Here is a 15,707-nt window from a genome sequence, read left to right as displayed (position 1 = left end):
TCTATTCTCTGTCTATGAACAGGCACTGAAGGATGTTAAGTAGGAAAAATAACTCAGGAAATAGAGAAGATGAGTTGCCAGGGAAGCAGGTAGAAGGCAGGACCAGTGCTTTGCCGCCAGAGACACTCATGTCTTTGACCAGCACAATACTTATACTCTCTTGGTTCCTGAGCCAATACTGACCAGAGGAGGGGTTTGTTGTTGTTGTTGTTTTAATAAACATATAATGTATTTTTATCCCCAGGGGTACAGGTCTGTGAATCGCCAGGTTTACACACTTCACAGCACTCACCGTAGCACATACCCTCCCCAATGTCCATAACCCCACCTCCCTCTCCCAACCCCCCTCCCCCCAGCAAACCTCAGTTTTGTGAGTTTAAGAGTCACTTATGGTTTGTCTCCCTCCCAATCCCATCTTGTTTCATTTATTCTTCATATGATAGTTGTCTTTCTCTGATTGACTTATTTCGCCAAGCATAATACCCGAGGAGGGGTTTTTATTAAGAATCCCATGTACCCCTAAAGGTCTGTATGGAGTAGGATTAGGGAACTCCATAACCCCACAGGCTCACTGTATCATGTCCTTTACTAAGCTTCCCTTTCCTCTTAACCTTGTCTTTTCTGCTATGACATCAGGAAGGCCAGCTAAAAAAAAGTGTTGCAGAAGTTCCTATAATAGATGGTAAGGTCCTGACCTTAGGTGGTGGAAATAGGAAAAGAAAGGAAGGAACCCATTGCAGACATAGCTAAGAGGTAGATCCAAAGCCTTTGTCAGAATTTCAGGGTGAAAAAAACTACCTTATAGATCATCTGGTTCAGTCTTCTCTTTTTATAACACTGTGCCTGAGTCACAGTAGTAGTTGAGTATAGTAAATATTTGTTGAATAAATAAATGAATAAATGAGGGATAAGACCCAGAGATGTGTTGACAGCACTGATTACTAACATACCTAGCATAAGGACATAAATCTCTTGACACCTAAGTCAGTGCTCTCTCCATAGGCCACACTTGGTTTTAGAATGTTAAAAAAAATCAAAAACAAAAACAAAAAAAAAACAAATGTAACATTCTCAGAACCTTCTTTTAGTGCTATGGCTCAATTCACTTCATTTTCATTCACAATGTGATTTAAAAGATAGCATATCAGAATTAATAAACTAAGGCTCTTGTGATGAAGGCATTTTGTCCTACCTCTTATACCTTCATAATCTGAGTATTTGTTTTTGGCATTTCTGCATAGGCATTCTGCAATGCCACAAAGTGAGAAAGGTCTGGAGAGAAATACTCAAGGCTCTTTGTGCATCTAGTACAGCACGATGCTTCCCTTTGGAGAATAAACTATATTAAAGGCAGTTATTTTCAATTTAATTGAAGTCTTGAGTAGCACACCCTCACAAGTATATGTCAAAATTTATTATGTTTGGGGGGACTGTAGAATAGAATGAGAATGAATATTCAGTATTATAATAAAATTTCCTATTACAATAAGATTTATATGATTATTATAAAAAACACAAATATAAGATTCAGAAGAGAATGACAGGTCAGTTGAATCTTATTGGCTAGAGACAAACGTCAAAAAATAATAATTTTTCAATGTAGAGTGCATGTAATTGGTGGGATGGGAGTAGTGGGTGAGATTTTTTTTTTCTTTTAGCAAAAAAATGTAGATGACTTGGCAAAAACACAATTCTGAAACAATAAAGGCAGCAAGGTCAGCTATGTAATGTATTCCAGTTTTCCTCTGATTAAATCTTTCTGTCCTTTATTCAATACAAATATATTCTAAATACCTGAAGAGTTCCAAACATAGTAATATTACTCTATAAATTTTGTGGGAGGTGACTTGGAATAGGTAGAAAACTCCCACAAAGGAATAAAGTCAGAGATGAATTTGTACTGACCAACATGAGATTATAGCAATCGGAGCAGGAATAATAGAAGATATCTTTGAAAAAAATGAAGGAAAGGATGAATCATTTGGGATGGAATGACACCCAGAAAGGAAGTGCCCCTGAGGGAAGAAGAATAGCAGAATTCAAGTAAAAGGCAAGGAGCAAGTTGTAAATTGTGAGCAGTTAAGAAACAGGCGTCACAAGAATGGGAACTTACTGGGTGGTGAAGACAAAAATAAGTTGGAAAGCCTGCTGGTAAAGAGCGTTAACCAGCACATCTAAAGGTTGAGTAGTTTGAGCTTAATGGAGGAGGCTACGGGATGAAAATGGAATGTGAAGGAAGCAATTCTAGTCTCGTCCAAGATGGTGGCTAATGAAGGTAGACAGCAGGTGGTAAGTGAGAGAGGCTAAAAAGGAAGCCTCTGCACACCACCGTGACTCAACAAATGTGGGAGCAGAAGAAAGAAGTATAAAAATAACTGCACTTGAAGCAATGCTTTATGAAAAGTGCCCTGCTTTATCCAAAATAATGAAGTACCCGAGAGGTATCCGGTAGTGTATTTTGATTCCCATGACTAAGAGAGAGACCGGTTAGCTTGGCACGTGCTTTCATACAGGCCAGCAGTTTTCTACTTCTGCTTCATCAGCCTGACTCTCCTTCACTGTCACTTTGAAATCTCTTCATTGGGAATCGGATCCTTATGAGACCAGCTCTGCTGGAGACCCCAAGCTCATCAGTCACTCCAAATCTGACCCAGAGGCCCAAGGTCAGTGGTCCCAAAACATCTGGCCCCAATAAGGCCTAAAGTGAATGGCCACACAGGAAACAGTGTAAACTTGCAGGCTAGATGGCACTAAAAATGTGTGCTTGGCTTCCTAAAGAAATGCACCATTTTATTTTTATGGAGAGCCCTTCCTTGGTAAAATTAAAAGTGTTTTCACAAGCATGATCTCATTCTCACAGTAGCCGTGTGAAAGAGGAAATGGAGGAGATATTTTAATTCCCATTTTATAAAAGAATAAATTGAGAGGGGGAGAGATCAAGTGACTCTTTTCCCAATTCTCCCTCTTAAATAGGCCAACGGGGCTTGAGCTAGAGCCAGTTTTCCTGATGATGTCTCTCTCTCTCTCTCTCTCTCTCTCTCTCTCTCTCTGTGTGTGTGTGTATTCTGAAGCCCAGTCTATCCTAAGACTTGGCGTGGCACCATCAGATGGCATGTACCAGGTGGTTCATATTTTTATTTCACAATATATAAGTGACATCCATACAGCACAATCTATAAATATCCTACCCAATTAGTACTATCTGAACAGGCAAATGTTTGCTTACAAATCCATCTACAGTTGTGGAATGACACAATGTCTAGGCATCTATATACATATTTTTAAGTGAGCCGTTGAGCACTGTCAAGTTGTTAGTTTTAATCCTATGATAACTGACCACGGATCTTTCACATTCAGAAAGCTTCTGCGTAGCTCCATAAAGATACCGCTTTATCACTGCTTGCTTGATGACTTGAAAAATTGCTCTGAATGGAAAATATCCATAAATATTAAAAGGCAGTCTTACAAGAACCACAAATAGTTCTCATTCTGTTTCTAAATAGCAAGATCACATTAAAACTCAAAAATAGATAACATTAATCACTATAATTCAAATAACTACTCTCTAGACCTGGCAGGGAACCTTGAGAGCTTAGTTCTTTTTTCCTATGAATTTCTGGCATAGCATGCTTGGGGGGGTGGGGAGTTTGTTAACAGTATTTAAAGTTAGGGAAAGCCTTAACGGAAAGTGGCCTTTGTTGCCTTCCTGTCTTTTATCTGCCCACTCAGAAACCCATACTCAGCCTTGATTATGACTGTGGTGGGAATAACTGGTGGGACTGTGCTGATTTTTATAGAAGGATATAACCAAGGACAGATAATAATTACTAAAATAGCAGTCATCCTTTGCATAACAATTTGCAGCTTACAGACCTTGTCACCTGCACAATCTCATTTGTTTTTTCCCATAGAATAATACGTTGCTATTATTATTGTTCCTCATTATTGTGAAGAATGTGAGTCACAGAGGATTTAAGTGAGTTTTGAAAGTCACACAGCTAGGAAGTGATGGAACTGGAAATCGGACCAAAGCTTTCTGACGCCCTATACCGTGTAATGTCAGTTGTACCATGCAGCTTCCCAAACCTACCAAAAATGTTGGGTCAAGAATGGAGATGGGCAGAAAAGTAGTCAATCTGTTTAAAAAAAAATTTTTTTAAGTACTAGCCAAATAGATAAAAATGAGGAAATGAGATATACTAAAGAGGAAACCCAAATGGCCAATAAACATATGAAAAGATGCTCACCCTCACTATCAGTCAGGGAAATGCAAATTAAAACCGTGATCACACCCATTAGAGCAATGAAAATTAAGTCTGAGAATGCCAAGTATTGTATCAGATAGGGAGCAATGAAAATTCTGATATACCAGAAATGGGAGTGTAAATCAATTTGACCTATTTTGCTAGCCATTTGCCATGATAAAACGAAGTTGAAGAAGCACGTGGTCTTGGCCCAGCAATTCAACTCCAAGGTCCATACCTCAGAAAAACTCCACCGCAAGTGCACAAGGGCCATGGAAGTAGATTATTAGCAGAATTATCTTTAGTAGCCAAAAATTCACAAGAACCCAAGCATCTATTAACATAAGAATGGACAAATATTAGTAAGATAGTGATGTAGCCATCCGAAAATAATCTGTTGCAATGAAAATTAATGAACTAGAGGTAAAAATAGATAAGTATCACAAATACATTTGGAAGGAAATTACAGAAGATTAATATATATACCATTTACAATGATTTTAAAATATGCAAAGCCATCTTTGGGAGATACTATTATTTAGGGATTAAATATTGCTTAGACACATTATTTACAGGTACGTAGATTGTCATAAAAACAAAATGCATGTGAATAATGTAGGACAGTGACTATGATTGGAGAGGGCAGTTGGTGGGAGAGAGGTGCTAGCCGGGACCACAGCTCATATGTTCAGTGTTCTCATCATTGAGTTGGACGGTGGTACACGGTATTTATTATTCTCTCAACCTTGGAATGTGTAAAATAGATGATCCTAACTTTAAAAGTAGAAGAGGCAGGAAGAAAAGAAAAAAGTGTGTCTGGGTCAGCTACTTCAACAGACCCATTGAAAATGATGCCAGAGAGTCCCCATTTGCTGTGGTCTGCTGACAATCACAGTCCCAGAGAAAGGATGCTCATCCCAACTCAACCCTCGTCCTGCTCCAAAATCCACCATTACACCAACACCCTTTCTGATATACATAATTGAAGTGTGAAGTTCCATCTAACCAATCACGGCGTCTGTGACATTTTCTAGAATCACACTTAAGCTGGATCCCAGAAAATGTTTGTTTGACTTTTCTGTCTTTATATCTTTAGCACTTTCAAGCAGATCTCTAGCATTTGGGAGGAGTGAACGTTAGTTAACTGAGTCTATGTTGTTGAAAGTATTTTACTCAAGAATGTTTTATTCATAGAATTATTTATTTTAGAATGCATAGAGTGAAGTAATCATTTCATATCAGACACCTAAGAAAAGCTAAAAAAGTATTTAACTCTGAAAGTTCAACTCTGTTTTTACATTTTTGATGTTTGCAATTCTGATGGGCAAGGATGTCTCAAAATGAAATCCCTAGCCATTTACTCTACCCACTTCAGAATTACCCCAATAAATTAACGTCTGCTGAGTTACTCATTTGACAGTCTGTGAAAACATGTCTTTGATATCCCTCATATACTGCTCAGCATAGTCAGTCACAATCCCAATTTGCAAGTTCAACTCTCAAATATTATGGTTTGTGAAAATAAAAATATCCACTCATAATAGAATAGTTCTCTATAAATAAAGTTGTTACTCATACATAATTGAAATTTTTAAACAATTATCTCAAGCGTGTTTTTACTGTATCTTAAAGAGGAAATATTGTTTTTCAGAATTTTTATTTTATAATGAATAATTAATATTCAGGGTATTTTTAACTTCCTAAAGTTACCTTCTATCCAGTGGACTTCTGTAACTCTATGATAATTCATTGGGGAGAGAGGACAAATGCCTTTTTCAAGAAGATCTACAGGAATATTAACTAATCTAAGATCAGAAGATGAGTTTATGGCAGCCTCTTGTTTGAAAGCCAGGGCCCCAAATCCCCTCCATCTGAGTTTGGCAATTGTAATATTAGTCGTGGTCCACATTTACTGGGCACTCACCATGTGTCAGACACAATACCAAACACTTTCCCTGCATTATCTTATTTAATCCTCACAACACTTTACAAATGAGGAACGGTGGCTCAAAGTAGGCATGTCACTTGCCCCAGTCACATATCTGCTAATTAGTAGAGCCAGGATATGGACCTGGGTCCCTGATCCCAGAGCTAGTTCTCTTGACATTTACTTGTGCATACATGGAGCCTTTGTAAACACATCTTACTATAGATGGAGAAAATAAATGGGCAACATGTTTCCTCTTCCATGAAGAAGAAAAATAGCAGTTGACTCGTCAAATTAGACCAAAAAAACTGTGTACCGGGGCTTTTACATACAAAACTTATGACCACCACTTCTCAATAGTTTGCGAATTCCATTAACTGAATTGAAATGAAGATGGAAATGAAGATGAAAAAGAAGCATAGAATGTGTGCTTCCTCAAGGTCCAAATTCTTCCAAACTTTTCTTTCTGAACACAAAGCTGTTTCTGAGCTCCAAGAATAAACACATAGCATTTTTTTTTCATCATTTGATTATCGTGTTTGTTGGCAGACCTGTTGGTAACCTTGAGTCACCTACAGTGAATTTAAATATTATTCTAATTGATTTCCTTCCTGCTTACTGAGAAACAGAGTGCCTCTTTTACTAGTCTCATAAATAATTCCATTTCTCTATGTCAACTTTAATTGAACTTACCTCATGTTGTCAATCTCTTTCTTTTTTCCTTGCAGGTGATGTCATTGTCTATATTAATGAAGTTTGTGTCCTTGGACATACTCATGCAGATGTAGTCAAACTTTTCCAGTCTGTTCCTATTGGTCAGAGTGTCAACCTGGTACTGTGTCGTGGCTACCCTTTGCCCTTTGATCCTGAAGATCCTGCTAACAGCATGGTGCCACCCCTTGCAATAATGGAGAGGCCACCTCCGGTGATGGTCAATGGAAGACATAACTATGAAACATACTTGGAATACATTTCTCGGACCTCACAGTCGGTTCCAGATATAACAGATAGGCCGCCTCATTCTTTGCACTCAATGCCAGCTGATGGTCAACTAGATGGCACGTATCCACCACCCGTCCACGACGACAATGTGTCTATGGCTTCATCTGGGGCCACCCAAGCTGAACTTATGACCTTAACCATTGTGAAAGGGGCCCAGGGCTTTGGCTTCACTATTGCCGACAGTCCTACAGGACAGCGGGTGAAACAAATACTTGACATTCAGGGATGCCCTGGCCTGTGTGAAGGCGACCTCATTGTTGAGATCAACCAGCAGAATGTACAGAACCTGAGCCATACAGAAGTAGTGGATATACTTAAGGACTGTCCTGTTGGAAGTGAGACTTCTTTGATTATCCATCGAGGAGGTAAGATAAACACTACTCACTAATAAAATATGCACATAAAATAGTAAGACTGTTACAATACTATCATAAAAAAGGAATTTCCCCAGAGTTGAGTGAAATCATACTTTAAAAAATGAAAGTCAAAGAATAGGAGAGAAAAACAAGAGTCCAGAAGCAGTGGTTTGGTTTTTTTTTAATTTTGAGAATATATATTTTCTTCCTATTTTATATTCAACACAGTAAAAGTAGTGCTTTCTGTCTTACAAATGTATCTTAGTATGCAGTTGGAGGGTAAAGCCTAATCCACAAATATATTTGGTTTATATTCCAAAAGTTCATTATATATTGTTTATAGAGATCCCAAACTGGTTTCCCATTGACTTAATCAAGAAATCTAGGTTCTTCCAATCTAGTCAATGCTCTGTGTTGTGCTTAGGATTCTAGTTAGCAAGTGGAGGCTGGTTCAAACCCTGCCAAGTTCAAATGTAGTCTTGTAATCCCCATAAGGACCTTTGGGAACTGGTTGCCACAGAAAAATCTTTTCAGAGTCATGAACAGGGATGCTTAGGACACTTCTTCAACTAGGAAGGTTCTCCTCCAGCAATAATTTCTCGTGGTGCCTTCCATGACCTGGGAAGGAAGTTATGGAACCCAGTTAGGGCTGAAGTTCTAAGCTGGGTGTTCTAGCTCAACTATAGACATCGGAGCAGTGAGGAGGGTGGGAAGAACTCTGAGTCCTGGGGATTTCCTCCCTTCTACCTTCAGGGGAAGGAAATGGGGCTAAGTGGAAGGCCTCCTTCATTCCTCTGCTACTTTGCTCTTAACTGTCAGTGACACTAGGGAGAGAAATGAGGGGAGGGCCACAGACAGGAAGGATACTTGAAAAGAGTTTAAAAGAAAAGACTCAGGCTAAGTCCTGGTTTTCTGGAACTTGGGACACTTAAAGTCCAGGAGCCTCAGAAGCCTTATCTGTTATATTGGGATGATAATACTCCTTAACCTGGTGGTCGTGTTCTTTATATCGAATGGCCTACAGTAGGTGTTCATGAAATGTGTGCTGAGCACAAAGGAGCCCTGAAGCTCTAGCAAGGGTGGGGCACAGGTAGCAGCACATCGAGGAACTCAGGCGTGAAGAACACACATGTGGCCAACATATGTGATGGTCCATTCAGAGCACTAAAAACAGCATGAAAACCCTGTCAGTTTGAAATGCAAAGGAAAGCAGTCAGAGCTTGAAAGAAGCACCTTTTATGATTTATTTGGGCCTCACTGCAGGTGTTTCCACTTCAAGGAAGTATTTACATTATTGATTCCTTGTGTGAAAGTGGACGACAAATACTAGGCATTTTTTGAGCAACACTGCACAAAGTATTATGTCCCTATATTAAAAAGGGAAATTATGATAGCAGAAGTCTTAAATTTGACCTTCTTAAGGCGTTGTTACAGAATAGCACTCGAATCTTTATAATTAAATATTGACAATGTATTTTAATTTCTCCCATTGCTTGTGTAAGATTAAAACAAATATTCTTAATTAAAGCCATATCTTCGTAGCATGCAGCTGAAAAGCAAATCTTTGTAACAGATTCTTGATATTAAAAGGTATACTGAAAATCACTGTATAGTATAGCCATTCTATGAGTCATAGAAGCAAATTTGGATACATATCCTATATGACTTCTTTTTAAAGGCATGGCATAGCAGGAAAAAGTACTTTGAAATCATTAATATAATATAAATGCCCACTATCAGATAGACAACCCTATACTTGCTCTTTTTTTCCCTCTAGTTTTCCCACCTTTCCTTTAATTCTCTGGGATGTCACCTTTTATTTGCATTTTGCTTATGTTTAGGGTTAGGAATTGGTTTTTATTTTGTGGCTGGTGCAGACCTGCAGAATGTAGTACCCTGTAATGCTTAAAGTACTTCTAGTCAAAAACCTCTCGTTTCCCCAAATTCCCACAATTTGCACTCATCCTCTCTGAAATTATAAGGAACTAATACCATGTTTTTTGTGATGAAATTTTTCCACAATTATTTTGGCTATTCTAGATTGTTTCCATTTTCATATAAATTTGGGGGTCATCTTTTGCTTTCTCTTATTATAGGCTACTCCTAAGTGCTCATAGCCTCATTCAGATACATACAGACCTTCAGGTGTCACATGCCTGGGTCCTTCTATCAGAATTGTGGTTCTTTATTTTAATTATTTATGAGGATTTTTAGTTTTTAAAGCTATAATATACATGGTTTAATTTTTTTTTAGACAGTGTCTGAAGAGGTATCCAGTGAAAAATAATTCTCTTTCCTGTCCCAGTCAGTCCTTTTTTCAGAGGCAGACATGTTTTTTGAATATATACTTCCAGAAATGTTGTGGTCCTAAGGAGCACATGCATGAATATAGGTAGTGTGTTTACTATAAATGATATGATATTATACACACAGATGTCTAAATATCTTGGTTATGAGGATATATTTCATTTTTAACACACACTACTGTGAAGTAACTTATATAACATAAAATTAACCCACTTAAATTATATACATCATTAAGTTTCACTAAAATGGTATTTTTTTGTGTGTAACAGTCCTCGTAATCCTTAGAATATCCATCATCTCAAATTCTCTCAGCCCCGGAAAATCACTAAGATGCTTTCTGGATAGTTTTGTCTTTCTGTAAATTTTTCATAAATGGAATCACACAGGGACACCTGGGTGGCACAGTAGGTTAGTTAAGCGCTGGGCTGTTGGCTTCTGCTCAGGTAGTGATCTCATCATGGTGGTGAGATCAAGCTCGCATTGGGCTCTGTGCTCAACGCAGAATGCGCTTTAAGAGTCTTTCTCTCCCTCTGCCCTCCTGCTTGTGCGTTCTCCCCTCCCCGCCCTCGGAAATAAATAAATAAATCTTTAACTCAGTCAATCAATCAATGGAATCAAACAGTATATAGTCTTTCACCTAACATAATGCTCCCGTGATTCCCCCATGCTGAAGCATGTGTGAGCAGTGTGTTTCTTTATATCACTAGGTAGTTAGTGTTCCATTGTTGGATCTACCGCTTTTTGAAATCCATTCACAAACGGATGGACATTAGAGTCATTTTCAGGTTTTGACATTCATAAGTAATGTTGCCGTGAACACTTCGATGTGTTTGTATGTGCCTATGTTTTTGTTTTTCTTGATGAGATACCTAGGAGTGATACTGCCAACTTATGTGACAAATATAAATTTAAATTGTTAAGAAATTGCCACAATGTTTTCCAAAGTAACTATACCATTTTACATTCCCCACTAGTAATGTATGAGGTTTCCAGTTTCTGCCCATTGTTGCCCTAGTCAGTAGTCTTAATTACAGTCATTCTAGTGTCTGTATAATGATAACTTTTTTGTAATTTTAATTTACATTTCTCAATTTTTTATGTGTTTACCACATTCTCATGTGTTTATTAACATTCATATATCTTCTTTGATAGCATGACTACTCAACATTTTGCCCATCTGAATATTTATTGGGCTATTTATCTTCTTATTATGTTGTTAAAGTTCTTTATGTATTCTGATTACATGTCTTTCCTAAGATATATGGTTTGCAGATATTTTCTCCCAGTCTGTGGCATGACTTTTCATTTTCTTAATGGTTTCTTTTGAAGCATGGAAGTTTTTAATTTTAATGAAGTCCAATTTATCAGTGTTTTCTTATGTGGATTATTACTTTGGTATTATATCTATGAAATCTCTGCCTGACCTGGGGTCACAAACTTTTTCCTGCTTTCTTTTAGAAGTTGTATAATTTCAGCTCCTGCATTTAGATCTCTAACCATTTTAAGGTCACATTTGTGGATAGTGTGAGGTAAGAGTTGAATGCATTTTGTTGGATATGGGTATTTCATTGTTCTAGAGCTATTTGTTGGGGGAAAAAAAACTGTCTTTTCCTCTTGGATTGCTTTGTGGCACTTTAATATTTTATTATACTAGCATGAATGTGAGGGTTTATTTCTAGATTTTATTCTGTTCTATTGATCTGTATGTTTGTCCTTCTGATGATGCTGTACTTTATAGATTCCTTTAGCTTTTATATTGAGTCTTGAAAGTGTGACTCTCCTTTTTTTCTCCTTATTCACAATTATCTTGGCTATTCTAGATCCTTTCCAGTTTCATATAAATTTAGGGATTGTTCTTATTTTATTTGTTTTAAATAAAAGGACTGTGGAGATTATGGTGTTGCTCAAATATGCAGAACAATTTGTGAAGAACTGCCAAGCTAACACTGAATCTCTCAATTCATAAATGGTATATCTCTCATTTATTTGAATCTCCTTCAGTTTCTTCCAGCAATGGTTTGTAGTTTTCAATGCTCAGATCTTACACTTCTTCTGTCAAACTTAATCCTTTCTGTTTTATGATTTTTGACATTATTGGGAACAGAATTATTTTCTTAATGTCATTTTCAGATTGTCATTTGTGAATACATAGAAATACATTTGATATTTGGGGGGGGATCTTGTACATTGCAACCCTGTTATGCTCACTTACTTCTGGAGGTTTTTTATAAATTTCATAAGATTATTTACATAGATTATTATGTTGTCTGATGGTACAGTTTTATTTCCTCCCTTCCAGTTTATATGCCTTTGATTCTTTTATCTTGCCTTATAACACTAGCTAGACCTCCACTCTGATGTTTCATGGAAGTGATTATGAGCAGACATCCTTGCTTCATTGTCAGTTTTGGGGGAAAGCATTAATCTTTCACCACTAAGTATGATTTTAGGTGCAGGTTTTTTATGTGCCCTTCATCAGGTTGAGATAGTTCAGGTGTATTCTTAGTTCATTGAGAATTTTAATAATCATCTTATTTGGCTTTGAACAAAATTTTGTTGGCTTTTTTTTTCTTCCTGAAAGTATTGGGGTTTTTTTTTGTTGTTTTTTTTTTTTTTTTTTTCCTGATCATGTGGGGTTTGTTTGGGTTTTTTTAACCTTTTATTAACACAGTGTTGCAAAGCCTGGGAGACTCAGTCTGCCTTTGGTTCAACTCATGTTTACAGGGTGCTGGGATGGAGTCTCACATCGGGCTCCGGGCTCAGCAGGGAGCCTATTTCTCTCTCTGCTTGCTGCTCCCCACCTGCTTGTGCTCTCTTTCTCTCTCTTTCTGACAAATAAATAAAATCTTTTAAAAAGTACAGTATTATACATTACATAATTTAATTTTTTTTACTCCTTCTGCTGCTGTGCCCCCAACTGCTTGTGCTCTCCCTCTCACTCTTTCTGACAAATAAAATCTTTAAAAAAAATAAAATGTTATACATTACATAATTTTACAAATTTTTTACGGGAGGAGGAGCATAAGGAGAGGGAGAGAGAGAGAATCTTTCAAGCAGACTCCACGCTGATTGTGGAGCCCACGCGTGGCTCAATCTCATAACCCTGAGATTGAGTCTGAGCCAAGATCAAGAGTTGATGCCCAACTGGCTGAGCCACCAAGGTGCCCCTCCATGATCTTTAGATGTTGAACTAATTTTTGCATTCTGATATAACCCCATTTGTGGATAATCCTTTTTGTATGTGGCAGACTTTCGCTTGCTTATATTTTATTAAGAATTTCTGAACCTACTCAGGGAGAGATTTTTCTTCAGTATTCTTGTCACATGGTGTCATTGTCTGGCTTTTGTGTCGGGATAATCCTGGCCTCATCACAGGACTTGCAAGTGTTCCTTCTCTTTTTTCTGAAAGAGTTTGTGTGGGGCCGATATTGGTTCTTCCATAAAAGTTCAATAGAATTTACCAGTGAAGCCATCTGGTAAAAAAGACTTTTGTTTATTAATTAAACTTATTTTCTTGATTTAGGCCTATTCCAATTTTCCAATCTTCTTCAGTTTTTGGTAATTTGTTTACTTTCAGGAATTTTTACAGTTCATCTGAGTTGTCAAATTTGTTTGCATAAAGTTTTCTTTACAAAATTTCATAAAATTGTTTCCTAAGAACCGGCTTTGAGATTCATTGTTTTTCTGTTTTCTATTTCAATGTGTTCCACTCTGATCTATTTGCTTGATGATTGATTTACTTTGCCTTGCTGTCTTCAAGCTTAGATGAATGAGTCTAGTCCTCTCTTTATAATAAAAACATTAAAGCTATAAATTACACTGTAAGCACTTCTTTAGCTTAATTTCATAAATTTTGATATACTGTTTTCTTTTTCATCCAGTTCAAGGTATTTTTTTTATTTCCCTTATAATATCTTTCTTGATGCATAGGGTAACTTAGAAATGTGTTATTTAGGAGCGCCTTGGTGGCTCAGCGTGTTAAAGCCTCTGCCTTCAGCTCAGGTCATGATCCCAGAGTCCCAGGATGGAGCCCCGCATTGGGCTCTCTGCTCAGCAAGGAGCCTGCTTCCTCCTTTCTCTCTGCCTGCCTCTCTGCCTACTTGTGATCTTTGTCTGTCAAATAAATAAATAAAATCTTTAAAAAATTTTTTAAATTTTCAAAATAAAAAAAAGGAAATGTGTTATTTTTCAAACATTTAGGACTTCTCAGTTTTTTTTCTGTGAATTTCTAATAATTTTTTCTTGGAGAAAAATATGTTTTGTATTACTTCAGTCCTTTTCATTGTGTTGAGACTTCTTTCATGGCCTAGTTCCTTTTTTAATGTAAAAATTTATCTTAGAGCAGTAAAATATATCTCCTTATTTTCAATAGCGTACCTAATTGGATACTCACTAATGGACATTTTGGTTAATTTTAGTCTTTTTCTGTTATTAAAAAAAATTCATGTCTCTTTGCACATCTATCTCTGCAGAAGAGAGTCAATCTACAGTGTAGATTTATTCTTTCTTTCAACAAATATTTCTTGAGTGTCTAATATGTATTGGGCACCTTTTTGGCACTGAAGATAAAGCAAAAAACAAAACCAACCACATTCTTTTACTAATGGTGTTTTGTTTTGTTTTTCTGAAAGAAAGAATGAAAGGAGGAGAAAGACAAATGAAAAATAAATGCCACATAAATATGCTTTTTGTTTACTTATTTCATATCTCCCCTCCCCCTTAGAATTTTATTCCCAGATATTAATTTTATAACCAGTTACCTTACTAAGTTATCTTAATTGTTTCTTAGGTATCTTTCAGTCCATTTCATGGAATTTGGAAGCATGCGATCACACGACCTACATATAAGAATCCCTTTGCCTTCTCCTTTTCTATTTGCATACCTCTGATTTGTCTTATTTAATACATTTGACTGTTGCTTCATGAATACTGTTAATTAATAGTGGAAATTATGGAAATTCCTGTCTTATTCCTGGGTTAAATGAAGCTGTCTCATTTTAAACAGTTAACACAATGCTGGCTTTTTATTTGAGATGTATATTTACCATGTTAAAGAAATACCCCCCATTCCCATTTCATTAACAATCTTTTATCAAAAATGGATAGTGAATTTCATCAAAAACCAGAAAAAAAAAAAGACAATTACAGAGATGATCAGTATTCTCCCCTTTGATTTAACACTGTGATCAATTGAAGTAAGAGATTTATTAGTATCGAACTATCCTTTCATTCCTGGAGTAAATTATATAATCTTACAATGTTCTCCTAGTTTCTATTTCTTTATATATAACTTTGCACCAACATTCATATATGAGATTTTTCTGAAATTTTCTTTTTTGACTTTTGTTTTGTTTTGGCTTGTTTTTTACTGTTAAGGTTTGCTATCAGAGTGATGCCGGTGTCATAAAAGCAATCAATAACAGTATATCTGTCTCTGCTCTAAAACAATTTAAGTAACATTGAATTTATTTATTTTTTGAAGATACAATACACCTTTGAAATGATCAGGTTTCAGTGGGTTAACTTTTGTCTTTGGTCTGGTTTGGTGAAGGAGAGTAATACCTTTTACAACTTTCTCAAATTCTTCCATAGTAATTAATCTTAGAGTTTCTATCTTGGATGGACTCAGTTTTTATCATTTATATTACCCTATAAAATTATCTCTTTTATTCATTATTTAAAGTGTGTTTAAATAGAATTGAATTGGGTATTTTCTAATTTTGTCTTCATTGTCCACATTACCTAAGAGTATTTCTATTATTCTCATTTCTTATTGGTGTTATTTTTTTTATGAGTTTGACTAACATGTTTTCTATATTAATGGCTCAAGAAACATATAGTTTATTTATAAATAATTTGTTGGCTGAGACA

The 15,707-nt window shown here is 36.5% G+C and overlaps 1 protein-coding gene across 4 annotated transcripts in view; it reads left to right on the top strand.

The window, feature by feature from the left end:
* MAGI2 (membrane associated guanylate kinase, WW and PDZ domain containing 2) overlaps nt 1–15,707 on the top strand; it is a 1,353,147-nt gene that overhangs the window by 1,104,980 nt on the left and 232,460 nt on the right. For all 4 annotated transcript variants that reach the window (XM_044245895.1, XM_044245894.1, XM_044245897.1 and 1 more), the window contains exon 10: nt 6,900–7,538. In XM_044245895.1, the coding sequence (XP_044101830.1) occupies nt 6,900–7,538 (639 nt within the window). The remainder of the gene's footprint in view (nt 1–6,899; nt 7,539–15,707) is intronic.

Source organism: Neovison vison, chromosome 4, assembly GCF_020171115.1.
Source record: "Neovison vison isolate M4711 chromosome 4, ASM_NN_V1, whole genome shotgun sequence".
NCBI lineage: Eukaryota > Metazoa > Chordata > Mammalia > Carnivora > Mustelidae > Neogale > Neogale vison.
The sequence above is the reverse complement of the archived record's forward strand: the minus strand, read 5'-3'. Positions and strand labels throughout refer to the sequence as shown.